General features: G+C 35.9%; 1 protein-coding gene and 1 pseudogene across 2 annotated transcripts; both read left to right on the plus strand.

Moving 5' to 3' along the window:
• The first annotated feature begins 361 nt into the window (after window positions 1–361).
• Window positions 362–1,836, plus strand: LOC124844066 (zinc finger A20 and AN1 domain-containing stress-associated protein 4 pseudogene; annotated as a pseudogene). The gene is made up of 2 exons (XR_015781722.1): window positions 362–518; window positions 808–1,836. The product of XR_015781722.1 is annotated as a zinc finger A20 and AN1 domain-containing stress-associated protein 4 pseudogene (transcript).
• A 6,526-nt stretch (window positions 1,837–8,362) lies between these two features.
• Window positions 8,363–10,762, plus strand: LOC148193985 (uncharacterized). Its single transcript, XM_088097076.1, has one exon. The coding sequence runs from the start codon at window positions 8,363–8,365 to the stop codon at window positions 10,760–10,762; it is 2,400 nt and encodes a 799-aa protein (XP_087953202.1).
• Window positions 10,763–12,722: the final 1,960 nt, after the last annotated feature.

The raw sequence follows: 12,722 nt of genomic DNA on the forward strand, positions 1-12,722 counted from the left end.
ACAAATTTAAAATTTAAAAATGAGTTAATAAAAATTATATCTGAGATAAAATTATAATAATATACAAAGTATATTTTCTTATACTTATTATTGATTAAAAATGTTAGAAGTTTTTATTCTTTGTGTTTTTTTCCCTCAATGCTAATAAAATAAATTCAAAATGACTATAAATTAAAATTAAGAGTTTTATAAACACGTAATCATTAGGTTAATGTCACCACTTGGCAGATAAATTTTGTGACTGTCAATATTTATTATTCTGGTAAGAAACTATTATAATAAATAAATAACTTATTTAAATATTTTGAATGAATTATTGTATTTAATTTAATGGATAGAAAGTATTAATGATTGAAAATAATTATTATGATTTGTCGAGTTTTGCCGTCTTTTCCTTTTTCTCTCTCAGACCTTTCTGAATCTGTTAATCAATCCTTCTCCGTTAAGTTTCTCTTTCCACCGTCGTTCTTATTATCCCCTCTTCCCCCTTCCTTCTTCTCATTCTCAACCTCAATAAGGTACTATTTCTATTTCCTTCTAACTCTCTATTTTCTTATTTTAATTTTATTTCTCATTATTTGATCAAATTTCGTTACAGCAACTAATTTCGGCTATTTATAACCCTACTTTGTTTAATTTCACAACCTGTATTTTTTCGTTTTTCGGTTTCTACTTATATGCACTATTTCCTTCCAGCCACCACCCAGCGTTTCAATTTTTCCCCCTTTAAATTTTCTTGGATTCGAACGGAATCTTAATCGTTTTCTCTTTTTTGTTTCTCTTTCTTTTTCCGGGAAATTCCGGCAGGTTCCAAGACTATTCCGATTCCTCGAAGAAGAAAGAGAACATAAAAAACCTAAATCGAAAGATCTCATGGCGGAAGAACACCGATGCGAGACTCCGGAAGGTCACCGTCTCTGCGCCAACAACTGCGGCTTCTTCGGTAGCTCCGCTACCATGAACCTCTGCTCCAAATGCTACGGTGCGATCCGTTTGAAGGAGCAGGACGACGTGTCGACCAAATCCACGATCGAAACCGCGCTTTCTTCCTCCGCGAAGACGCCGCTGTCCACGGCGCCACCGGCGGCGATTGATGTCCTTCTCGAAGCATCGCCCCCGCCTTCGCTCCCGGCAGAAGCTGCGGTCGCGGTTCCGGTTCAGGTCGCGGTGGTGACGAGCTCTACATCCTCGGGTTCAGCGCAACCGAACCGGTGCGCCGCGTGTCGGAAGCGTGTGGGGTTGACTGGGTTCAAGTGCAGGTGCGGAGTCACGTTTTGCGGGACCCACAGGTATCCGGAGAAGCACGCGTGCGGGTTCGACTTTAAGACGGTGGGGCGAGAGGAGATTGCTCGGGCTAACCCCGTGATCAAAGCAGAGAAGCTGCGGAGGATATGATTCGATCTCATCCGTCCGATGGGACCGGAGTTTGGTGATTTGATAAGTACCGTCCACGTGTACTGCGAGCGATGGAGAGAGAGATGTCGTTATGTATAATGTTATGAATATGATGATGATGATGATCTGTCTTCTAAATTAAGATAAAACTTAAAAAGTCGGTTTGTCTCGTGTCGAAGGGATTGAAATGAATGAGTCATATTTTAATTTGGCTTTGTAAAAGGGGGAAAAAGAAAAACAGCACTGAGATTAAAATTTGTAGGTCCACCACCATCAGGAGTAGTTGAAATTATTTGTGATTAGGGTTTCTGGGCAGCGCAGTGCGGTGGAGCGTTTTATTGTGCTTTCGGTAATGAATGTGAAAGTGAACTTGTCGAACACGCGCTGTGCCAATATTCGTTCTTTACTCTCCACGATTTTATGCTTTTTTGCCTTCCTCAATCATTTGTATGCTCTGTTCTATTCTTTTTTTTTTTTTTTTCAGAACATGAGATAATAACGTTATTGATCTTTGACAGACTTTTAGATAAGTTTTAATTAATATGTTGTTAAATGAATGAAAGTCATTTACCTTTTAAGTTCGTTTATATTTTAACCGGATGATCTTAGTCTTTCATCTTTCTGATTTTTAATTTTATTATATTAGTTTCTTTTATATGTAAACTCAACTTAATTCATATGATGTCTACTTAACGTTTTAATTTGATTTTGCTTAGGATTGTTCTAAAAGTTGAGTTGTATTCATTACACTATCTTACAAAATATTAAAATGCCACATTTTTAATGTTAAATATTAACTTTGTCTACATAAATATTACAATACATTATTAATCAGGTTAAATATGTTTTTAGTTCTCAACTATCAAGCGTTTTTAGGTTTAGTCCCTCTTTTAAAGTTTGTTTCATTTTCATTCCTCTACTTAATAAACCTGTAATATTTAGTCCTCGAGCACCAACGACGTTAATTTTTAAATGAGTTGGCTAATGGTGTATCACATCACATTTGCTTTTTGTGAAAAGTGTCAACCTACATCTTCACGCTGAGGTTTCTTTCCCTCCCTTATTCATCTCCATCATCCTCCCAACTCTCTTCAACCCGCAGGTCCCACCCTTTTGAACCCTTCATTCCTCCAAGCGATTCAAGGGGTTCCGGAATTCGTGAAGCACAAATATCACATGGGGCCGGTGTTGCCTTCTTCGGCCAACATCTACCTCATCTGTATGACAAGTGGTCCCAATAGCAGAACCTTCCCTGTCGATCATAGCAACGAGATCTACCTTCTGCCATGGCGTTTGCGGCTTCCACTACTTCCCCTCCAATGTCGACTACAACCTCCCCTACGCCTGGGTTGGGAACTCCGACAAATAATGCTCGGAGGTGAACGCCCGCCAGTGAGGACCCCACCGTACCCACCGAGATTGGTGATCTATGCGAGGGCTTGTACACAACGGGTGATGGAGGTGGTTACATCATATCCGTTATGGGAGATGGAGTAAAAACAGAAGAAAGTTTCTGGTGCAGTGGATTTGGAGCTCTATTTTGAAGGCTTGTGTTGGCCCCAATGCTTTATGATTTTCGATAAATTCAAAGTATAAGTGTTTGTAAACATTTTGGAAAGACAATATGGTACCTGGGATTGGGGAGGGGACATGGAGAAATCAAGATCAACAGCAATTGATAGAGCATCGGACATCCCCCAATACGTTTCACTAGCTTCCTCCCCACCCAACTTGATTCGTTTGCCATATATGCATCAAGGTTTGCTGCCAATGCACTACGAAACCTGAGAGAAAACAACAGACAAAATAGAAGGCAACAGAGACTACTGCCTTTGCTACCTCCAAAGCTAGCCGAGCCATACTTATATTAAAAAAAATATATAAAGATTAATTAGATCAACTTTAGTTAACATATGTCATTGCTTGTGCAGTAGAGGAAGTTGCATTCTTATTCAGAATAGTTGACAAAGCAATTTTATTTATTCATGAGTCAGTACAAGCTCACTGTCAATTTATTTTTCTACTCCCTTTATAATATATTAATCTAATAATCTTGCACTTGCAACAACCCAAATGAACCTCACATGATAAAGATTGCTCTGCATGACCAAAAATAAAAAATAGTCATCATCATTTCCCTGTCAAAGTTAAGTTGGAAGCATAATAAAAAATTGAATTTGACAAAGAGCAAAGAAATTTACTTTTTGCATTCAGTTTTGTCGTCAATAAGAGGAAGCTTAATAGAGGTCGTTGTCCATCCTTACTTGAGGCATAAACATATAGCTTCTCTATTTTCATGGCTTCTAACCTCACTAGTCAGTGTCTTGATACCTTGGCAACAATGCTTAAAGGGGTAATTTTTGTGTTTGATTTGAGGAAGCTAACACAAGGTGTAACATCCTCAATGACTGTGGGGTATTTTATGGAACCCTGAGCTTCACATCGAGTAATTAGGAGAAGGACAATAGATACGATTGCTGGTCTTGACATTTTCATTTTCATTGTTTTATTGGCATTCAATTATTTTATCACCTTGCTGGCGGGCATTCACCTCTAGGCACTGTTTGTCGGAGTTCCCAACCCAGGCATAGGGGAGGTTGTAGCCGATATTGGAGGTTGTACCAGATGAGGTAGATGTTGATAGGAGAAGACAACTCCATCCCCATGTTATATTTGTATTTCATGAAATTCGAGACCCCTTGAATCGTTTGGAGGAAGAAAGGGTTTGAAGAGGTGGGACCTGCGGGTTGAAGAGAATTGGGAGGATGATGGAGATGAATAAGGGAGGGAGAGAAACCTCAGCGCATGAAGATGCAGGTTGACACTTTTCAGAAAAAGCAAAAGTGATATGGTACACCGTTAGCCAGCTCATTTAAAAATTAACGTCGTTGGTACTCGAGGACTAAATATTACAATTTCATTAAGGAGAGGAATGAAAATGAAACAAACTTTGAAACAGAGACTAAACCCAAAAACGCTTAATAGTTGAGGGACTAAAAACATATTTAACCCTATTAAATAATTCTTTATAGATGACGGTAATTATCGAAAATGCTTTTGTTACAATTATAAAATTCCTTTTTTTTTTATAAATACTTAAAAAAGAAATTATTTTAGAAATTTGTGTAAATTTGTTGGATATGGGAATAAATTAAACTATTAGTACAAAATGAAAAATTTATGAATCGAAAAAATAAAATAATGAGGGTGTTTTTTTAAACTACATAAACTAAGAATAAAAGAAAATTAATAAAAGATAAGATTTTTAGCTTACATAATCAATTATTAGTTGTTTATATTGATTAAACATTTGAAATTTAGAGTTACATATTCTTGTATAAAATAAATAAATAAAAATAAAAAATAACAGAAATAAAAATTATTAAATGAGTGTTTTAAAAATAATTTAATTTAATAAAATAGAGGTTCACATAATTATGAAAGAAGAGTTATTCAAATGAAAGGAAATTAAAGACCAAAATAAACCATGAAAAAAAATTCTTTAGGTCAGTTAATAAGTTAAGGACATTTAGTGAGGATGGAGATCATGTATTAGAAAATGAACCAAAACCCATATTCGATCTATATATGCATATTTTCTGCAAAAGTTGAGATAACTTCAAATAATAGTTTGGAGTGCAAGTTTGTCTATCTTTTCTATTTTGATCCAACAATTGTTATAAGAGATGATGTTACAAATTTTATTACTAACAGGGTGATTGCTCAAAGGGAAATTTGTGTAAGTTGCAATAATTGTTGAAGGTTAAATGAATTGCATTAAATTTCGAATGTGGTAATTGTTGAAATGAATATTATGACAAGTAACATTAATTGTCTTGTTGCGAAGATTAAGTTAGTCACGTTCCGATTAAATTTGACATTGAAGATTCAAGCAAGCTTGAGTGAATTGATTTAATGATCCAAGTCACTTAGATTTGATCATGGGTGCCTTGAAGAGTTTTTCTTGTAGTTAATCTTGTGTAGAGTTATAATTTTTAGGTTTAGGTTGTATTGAAGTAAATATATAATGCTTGATCTAGATAGTTCAGATCCTAAATTTTTGTTTTCCTCTCAAAAGATTCCAATTGCTTGAAATAGATTTTAACTTGTTAAATTGTTCACAAACTTGCTAGAAACACAAGTTTAAATTTAGATAAACTAAATTAAAGTTTTAACAATTAAAATCCTTGACTATTTTTTGTTCAAAATCAAATTTAATTGTTTCACCCAAATTGAAATATGAATAAATAAATTCAAACCACTAATGGTCATTTCAAGTGATTTTAACCGGATTGAAAATGAATCAATTAAAAAAAATTCAACAAACTAATTTTACACTATTTCAATTGATTGGAATAAATTTCAACATGTTCAAAATTGATTTCAATCTTTTCCGATTTATAAGAGAAATTAAAATAACTTTTTCATATATGATTTTTACACATCTGAAACACTTATGTGAAAAGCAAAAGATATTTCTTGAACCTTTTGTCAAATATTTTTTATAGATCAAGATTCAAGTGTTATTTTTTATTGTTTTTGTGAATAACCTATTATTGCTTCTAGATGGGATAATCTTTTGCACTTTATTGTTAAGGTGATTATGTTCCACTTTTGTTTTTCAAATTTTGTAATTCATTTCTTGACTAGGTTTGCCAATATAACTTTCTTATGACAGGATTTCACAAAAGGCTACAAAAGATCTTATATGGTTCAAGATATTCTGTTGTGTTACACTTCTTATTTTTCTTACGTAGTGCTTGTAAAAGCTTAATTTTAGTGAATTATCTCGATTACGATAATTAAGCAACTAGATGTAGCTTTCTTTAGAAGGTAAATTAATATAAAATTGATTTTAGTGAATTATCTCAATTTGGATGATTAAGCAACTGATGAAGGTAGCTTTCTTTGACAGGTAAATCAATATAAATCTTTGACATTTTTCTTGTTGTTCTTTATATCTTGCATATTTATTTCTAAAGTATATTACTACCTTATTTTGAATAAAAGAAATTCATAAAACATTTGAAAACCCTGATAAAAAAAATTCTTTTTTCGTTGATTAATTCAAAGAAAAATTGTAGTATGTTTTAAGATTTTGAAAATTTGAGATAAAGTGGAAAACATGCAAAATACAAAAAAAAAAGGGTAAATTGTGTATTTTAAGATTTTCAAAATATTTCGTAAAGTATCATTTTATAATAGTGATCAAATGAATGAAGTTTAATACTAGATTGATTATTGTCAAGTAGTTTCTCACATGATTTATGTTTGATGATTAGACACAACTTTAAGAGGTGAAATGAAAAATGTTTTTTAAAAATTATTTTCACATAAATATCCTTTTATTAGTTGTAAATAAATTATATGTAATTTATGCTAGAATAGAAAAGGAGGTTGAACAAAACTAAAAGAGAAGTGAAATGGTAAACTAAAAGAGAAGTAAATTGATAAGTGTGAAAAACAGATGTTTTGACACTTATAAAGGATCTCAATTTTGTAATTATTCATGTTATTACTCAGTGAAAAGTCGTAATAGGAAGTAGATTGTGTTGTAAATTATTGTTCAGGAAAAGTTGTACAAAAGTGAAATTGTCAGCCAATTCTCGCATAGCATAAGCAAAATTCGCAGAGCCAGGAGAATACATTCGCACAGCACATCACCATTGGTTCGCTGAGCGAATCATGCCAGTTTGGAGATTTCAAGTCTTGAATTCGCACAGCGCATCAGAGGTTGTGCGCTTAGCGAGTTGGTGCAGTTGAGTGCTGAATTAATTTTAATTCGCACAGCGAATCTGCTTCTGTGCGCTGAGCGAATAGAGTAGTTTTATGAGAAATAAACTGTCTCTTAAAAGACGTGCTTTGGAGGATAGAGGGGGCAGACTGGAAAATATAATTTTTGGAGAAGAACTGCTCTGGAGACCATCAGGAGACCTCTCTGAAGACATCAAGACTGCACATCATGCAAGGAATTGCAGAAATGAGTATGTTTGTGATGTCTAGGATAGGCTAAACTTTTATTCGTTGGAATTGACTGTAATGGCTGACATTTGATGTAATCTTTCCTGTTCAATATAAATTGTGTTCGTATGCTTTTCTTGTTTACTTTTTATTTTATTTTACGGAAGTAAAATAAACTTGTTTTTATATTTAAATTGTACTGGGAAGTAAATTTGAGTATTAACGCAAGAAAAGCAACCAGAAGGAAAGATGCTAGGAATAGTTTCAATTCTCCTGGTCATCAATAACATCGTTCTTAATGCAAAGTTTATGTTTACTTACTTAAGGAATTAAGAATTGAACATAATTCTTTAGAACTTGTTTTAAGGAATTAAACCAAGATACTGTGATGTTGATGTGTGAACGCAAGTTATATTGCTCAGATTAGTCACTGTAATGTGGTCATGAAGTCAATTCCAATGAAGCTTTCTTTAAATTTTAATTTCAATTTTAAATTGTCATCTAGCTTGAAACTGTTAATTCACCTATATTTTGTTGTTCAATTGATTTTGATAAATAAATTTTAATTGAATAACGTACCACAAATTCCCTGAGGAGAACGATACTTTACTTATCACTGTATTACTTGGAACGATTTGGTATACTTGCCAAAAAGTTATCAAGTTTTTGGCGCCGTTGCCGGGGAATTTGATTGTTTTGTTATTTCAATTAGTTGTTTATCAATTTCAATTTTGTTCCTATCTCTGTAAATTCATTGTTTTAGTTTTCTGTGTATCTGTATATATTGTGTTTTGTTCCTGTTGTTATTTCTTGGGTTTGTCATTGGAGATTTTTGTTCTGCATGCCACGCAGAACAAAATCTGAGAATTTATTGTTTGATTCTGAGATTTAAAGGACAGCCCGTAGAAATAATAGTAGGCGTAGAAAAGAAAATAAAAAAAAAGAAGCTAGAGAATCCAGCTTGTCTTCAAACGCTTATTCTTCATCTGACCGAGAGGGTAAAAAGATGGAGGAAAACGAGGATAATGAACAAAGAAGGCGTACGTTGGAAGATTATGCTTCAGTGACTGTACCTACATCTTTCAACAGTATAGCCAAACCTGTGATCATTGCGGCTAACATGGAAATGAAGCCAGCATTGATACATCTTGTTCAAAGTAATCAGTTTTCAGGATTGGCACACGAAAATCCCTATGATCATCTGGCAACTTTTAATGAATATTGCAACACTGTGAAAATGTTGAATGTGTCAGAGGAGGCAATCAGACTTAGTCTTTTTCCATTTTCCTTGGCAGGCAATGCCAAGAAATGGTTAAATTCTTTTCCTGAGAGAAGTCTGACAGGTTGGGATGACGTTGTGTCAAAGTTTTTGCATAAGTATTTCCCTAAATCAAAAATAAACAAAGGCAAGCAAGAGATATCCTCTTTTCAACAGGAACCTGAAGAGACTTTGAGTCAGACATGGGATAGGTTTAAGGGATTGTTAAGAAAGACTCCCATACATGGATTTGATGTCCCCACTCAATTGAACCTGTTTTTAGGAGGTTTAAAATCTCACACAAAATTGATGCTAGATGCCTCAGCAGGAGGTAACATTAGGTGGAAGACACCTGATGAAGCTCATGAAATTATTGAAAATATGGCATCTAGTGACAATGATGTTCAATGTGAGAGAGGACAAAATCAAAAGAAGGGAATGTTTGAGTTGCAATCCCAAGATGCCTTATTAGCCCAAAATAAAATTATGACTCAACAGCTTGAGTCTCTGATGAAAAAGGTATCACAACTACAAATTCAAAATGTATCACAGGCACAACATACTATGCAAGGATGTGAACTGTGTGGTGGAGAGCACCAAAATGGACAGTGTGCTATTCAGTCTAATGCAAAGGAAGAGGTCAATTACATGGGAAATCAAGGCCGTTCAGGAAATTATGGAAATTATAATCAAGGCTGGAAACCTCATCCTAGCATGGGTCAGGCTAGTTCTAGTAGACCACCACAACAACAGTTTCAACAACAACCTACTCTTTCTGATAGGACATCCAAGCTTGAAGAAACTTTGCAACAATTTATGCAAGTATCCATCTCCAACCATAAAAGCACTGAAGCTTCTATTAGAAACTTGGAGACACAAGTGAGTCAACTTGCAAAGAAGCTGGATGAGACATCTGAAAAGAAATTTGTGGCTAAGAATGAAGTTCACTCTAGGGAGGAATGTAATGTCATAATAACCAGAAGTGAAAAAGAAGTGGGGTTGGATTCTAAGGAGAAGCCGACAAATAAAGAGGGTGAAGCACACATAGAGGATGATCAAAAGGAAGTGATTGAAGAAGAAGAATGTAGAAACAGGAATGAAGATGGAAGACAAAAAGAGCAAGTGTTGGTGGAGCAACTTCCTTATCCTAAAAATACTTCACAGAAGGATAAGGAAAGACAAATGGATCGGTTCAAGAAGATATTTAATCAACTTGAGATTACTTTGCCCCTGACTGAAGCACTGCAACAAATTCCTGCTTATGCAAAATATGTGAAGCAATTCCTCAGTAAAAAGAAGAAGTATTTAGATGAGGAAACAATTGAAGTGCAGGGAAATTGCAGTGCAATTATGCAGAAATCTCTACCTCCAAAAGTCAAAGATCCAGGGAGTTTCACTATCCCGTGCACCATTGGAAATCATGATATAGGGAAGGCTCTTGTTGACTTAGGTGCGAGCATTAATTTGATGCCCCTATCTATGCTCAAAAAGATTGGTGGCCTTGAAGTTAAGTCAACAAGAATGATCTTGCAAATGGCAGATAGGTCCATTAAGCATCCTTACGGTGTAGTGGAAGATGTGGTGATTAAAGTAGATAAACTAAAATTCCCTGTTGATTTTGTAGTCATGGAAATGGAGGAAGATGTAGATATGCCTCTCATTCTTGGTAGACCTTTCATGAAGACAGCTAAGGTTGTCATTCATGTTGATGATGGAACTGTAAAATTAAAAGACCAAGATGAAGAGGTGATATTTAATGTCTTTGAAGAGGTGGAGAAAAATCAAGAGGAAAAGACTAGTTCCAAAGTAAAAGATGAAGTTTTAGCAATTACTAGTCTTCCAAGGCAAGTTGCCAAGTTGGCCAAGAATAATCTTAATTGTTTCAATCCAAAAGTGAAGGAAAGAGATAAAGATAAGGAGAAGCAAAGAGTTCACCAACAAATTGAAGTGAAAAGTGATGAACTCAAACCTGGAAAACCTGTGAATCTGAAGAACAGGTTATGGGTCATCAAGGACATAAAGGCAAATGGAGTACTCGAAATTGAGGCTCCATATTCAAGAAGAATTAAGTTGGTGACAAGAAAGTTACTCAGAAAATGTTGGTGTCATGAGAGGAAGAAGCACACCAACATCAACAATCCAACTTAACCATGAGATTCTGGGTCAAGCTAGTGACGTTAAAGAAGCGCTTGCTAGGAGGCACCCTAGCACATGTTTGTATATATTTGTGTTTGTTAATTGTGTTTTTATAATTGTTAAGTTTGAGTGTGGAGAGAAAGTGCTGAGATGCTTGATGAATGAGTTCTGACGCTCTATTCGCACAGCGCACAGCTGAGGTGCGCTATGCGACTAGATGATTTTATGAAGCAGTGATTTATTCGCACAGCGAATTTCATGCGCTCTGCGAGAGAGAAAAAGAAATTGTTTTGAGATTGAAGTTCGCATAGCGATTACATTCGCTTTGCGATTTAAAAGTTTCATTTTTCTCTTTGCGGAAGTATTCGCATAGCGCATTTGATAAGCAAGGCGAATAAAATCACTAGAGCAACTTGAGCATTTAATTCGCATAGCGCACACTTTGCGCTATGCTACAAAAAAAAATTGGGGGGAAAGCTCTGTCAAAATTCGCACAGCGAAATTTTGCGCAGAGCGCATTACATGAGAGTGGTTTGATTTGTGCTTGTTCGCACAGCGCACAGCTGAAGTGCGCTCTGCGAATTTTGTTCTAAAAAAAAAAAAAAATTTACAAAAAAATTTAGTCGCATAGCGCACAGCTGAGGTGCGCTCTGCGACTGAACATCAAAATTCAAAAAAATAATAAAATATTCAAAGGTGCAGAAAACGAGAGAAATTCGCACAGCGCACCGCTGTGGTGCGCTATGCGAATTGACTCGTTCAGTTTTTTTTTTTTTAAAAAAACCTACTTCTTCTCCATTTCATTTTACCACTCTTCATTTTACTCCAGCCACCATTCTCTTCCATTTTCGCACAGCGAACGTATCCTTCCTCTCTGCAAATTTCTCCACTTTATCTCCATTGCCACCATTTCACTTTCTGCCTTGCTTCAAGTGCCTCTTCACTCTCTGATCCTGTTCAATAATCTTGGTCACTCTCCACAGGTTTCATTTTCTACTCTCCATTTGCTTCTCTGTTTTTAATGTTCATAGGAGTATAATAGGAGTTTTGGTCTGATTGGAATGCTCTCTTGAACCACTGTGTGCATATACACTTTCAAGTACCATCTGTTTATGCATATCCATGACTGTCATTTGATCTCTGATGGATGTCCTCTGCACTGTCTCTCGCTAGGCGACACATTCGCATAGCGAATTAGAGGCCTGGTTTTCTGAACATGAAATTCGCTTGGCGAGAAAGTCGCAAAGTGAATTATAGGTTTGAATTCTGATATGAAATTCGCACAGCGACTCCGTTCGCATAGCGAATTGTTCCTGAGCGAAGACACCTATTTCGCATAATTCGCATAGCGAATTAGTCTTGACAGCAGACTCTGCAAGTGCAAATTCGCATAGCGCACGCTGGCGCATAGCGAATTCCATCTGCCAGCAATTGTGTCTTGAGTTCTTCACTGGCTCTGACCCATTTTCCACACTTTTGCATTGTGCATTATTTTTTGCAGATGGCACCTCCAAAATCCACTCAAGAGAAAAAGAGGAAGACCACCAAAGGGTCTTCTTCTAGATCACAACCGGCACAAGCACAGGAGGAGAACTTGGTTCTCAACTATGATCAGAACCGGTTTGTTTCAAAGGTAGCCCAGGAGCGCTTCACGCAGAACATTATGGGCAGAGGACTCTTGCCAGAGAGAAGGATTGAATTGAACCCTGGGGAGTATGACCACATATGGGCCGAAGTTGAGAGAAGGAAATGGGACTATGTATTAGCAACTCTGCCCGATGAAATTGATGAAGTGTTGGTGAAAGAGTTTTATGCAAATGCTTGGGATCCTGAGCGAGCACAGTCACCTAACACGCGAGCTTCTACAGTGAGAGGCAAACTCATTCGCTTTGACAGGAAGGCTCTGCACAGGCTGATGCACACTCTCATGTACATCCCCTGTCCACTTGGGACCTTTATGTCAGGCCATCCT

The sequence above is a fragment of the Vigna umbellata genome, chromosome 8 (assembly GCF_029865625.1).
Source record: "Vigna umbellata cultivar VRB3 chromosome 8, Vumbellata_1.0, whole genome shotgun sequence".
In the NCBI taxonomy this organism is placed as follows: domain Eukaryota; kingdom Viridiplantae; phylum Streptophyta; class Magnoliopsida; order Fabales; family Fabaceae; genus Vigna; species Vigna umbellata.

Bases quoted from the DNA above. Each gene is read 5' to 3' on its own strand.
- LOC148193985 (XM_088097076.1), top strand. From the start codon at position 8,363: ATGGAGGAAAACGAGGATAATGAACAAAGAAGGCGTACGTTGGAAGAT.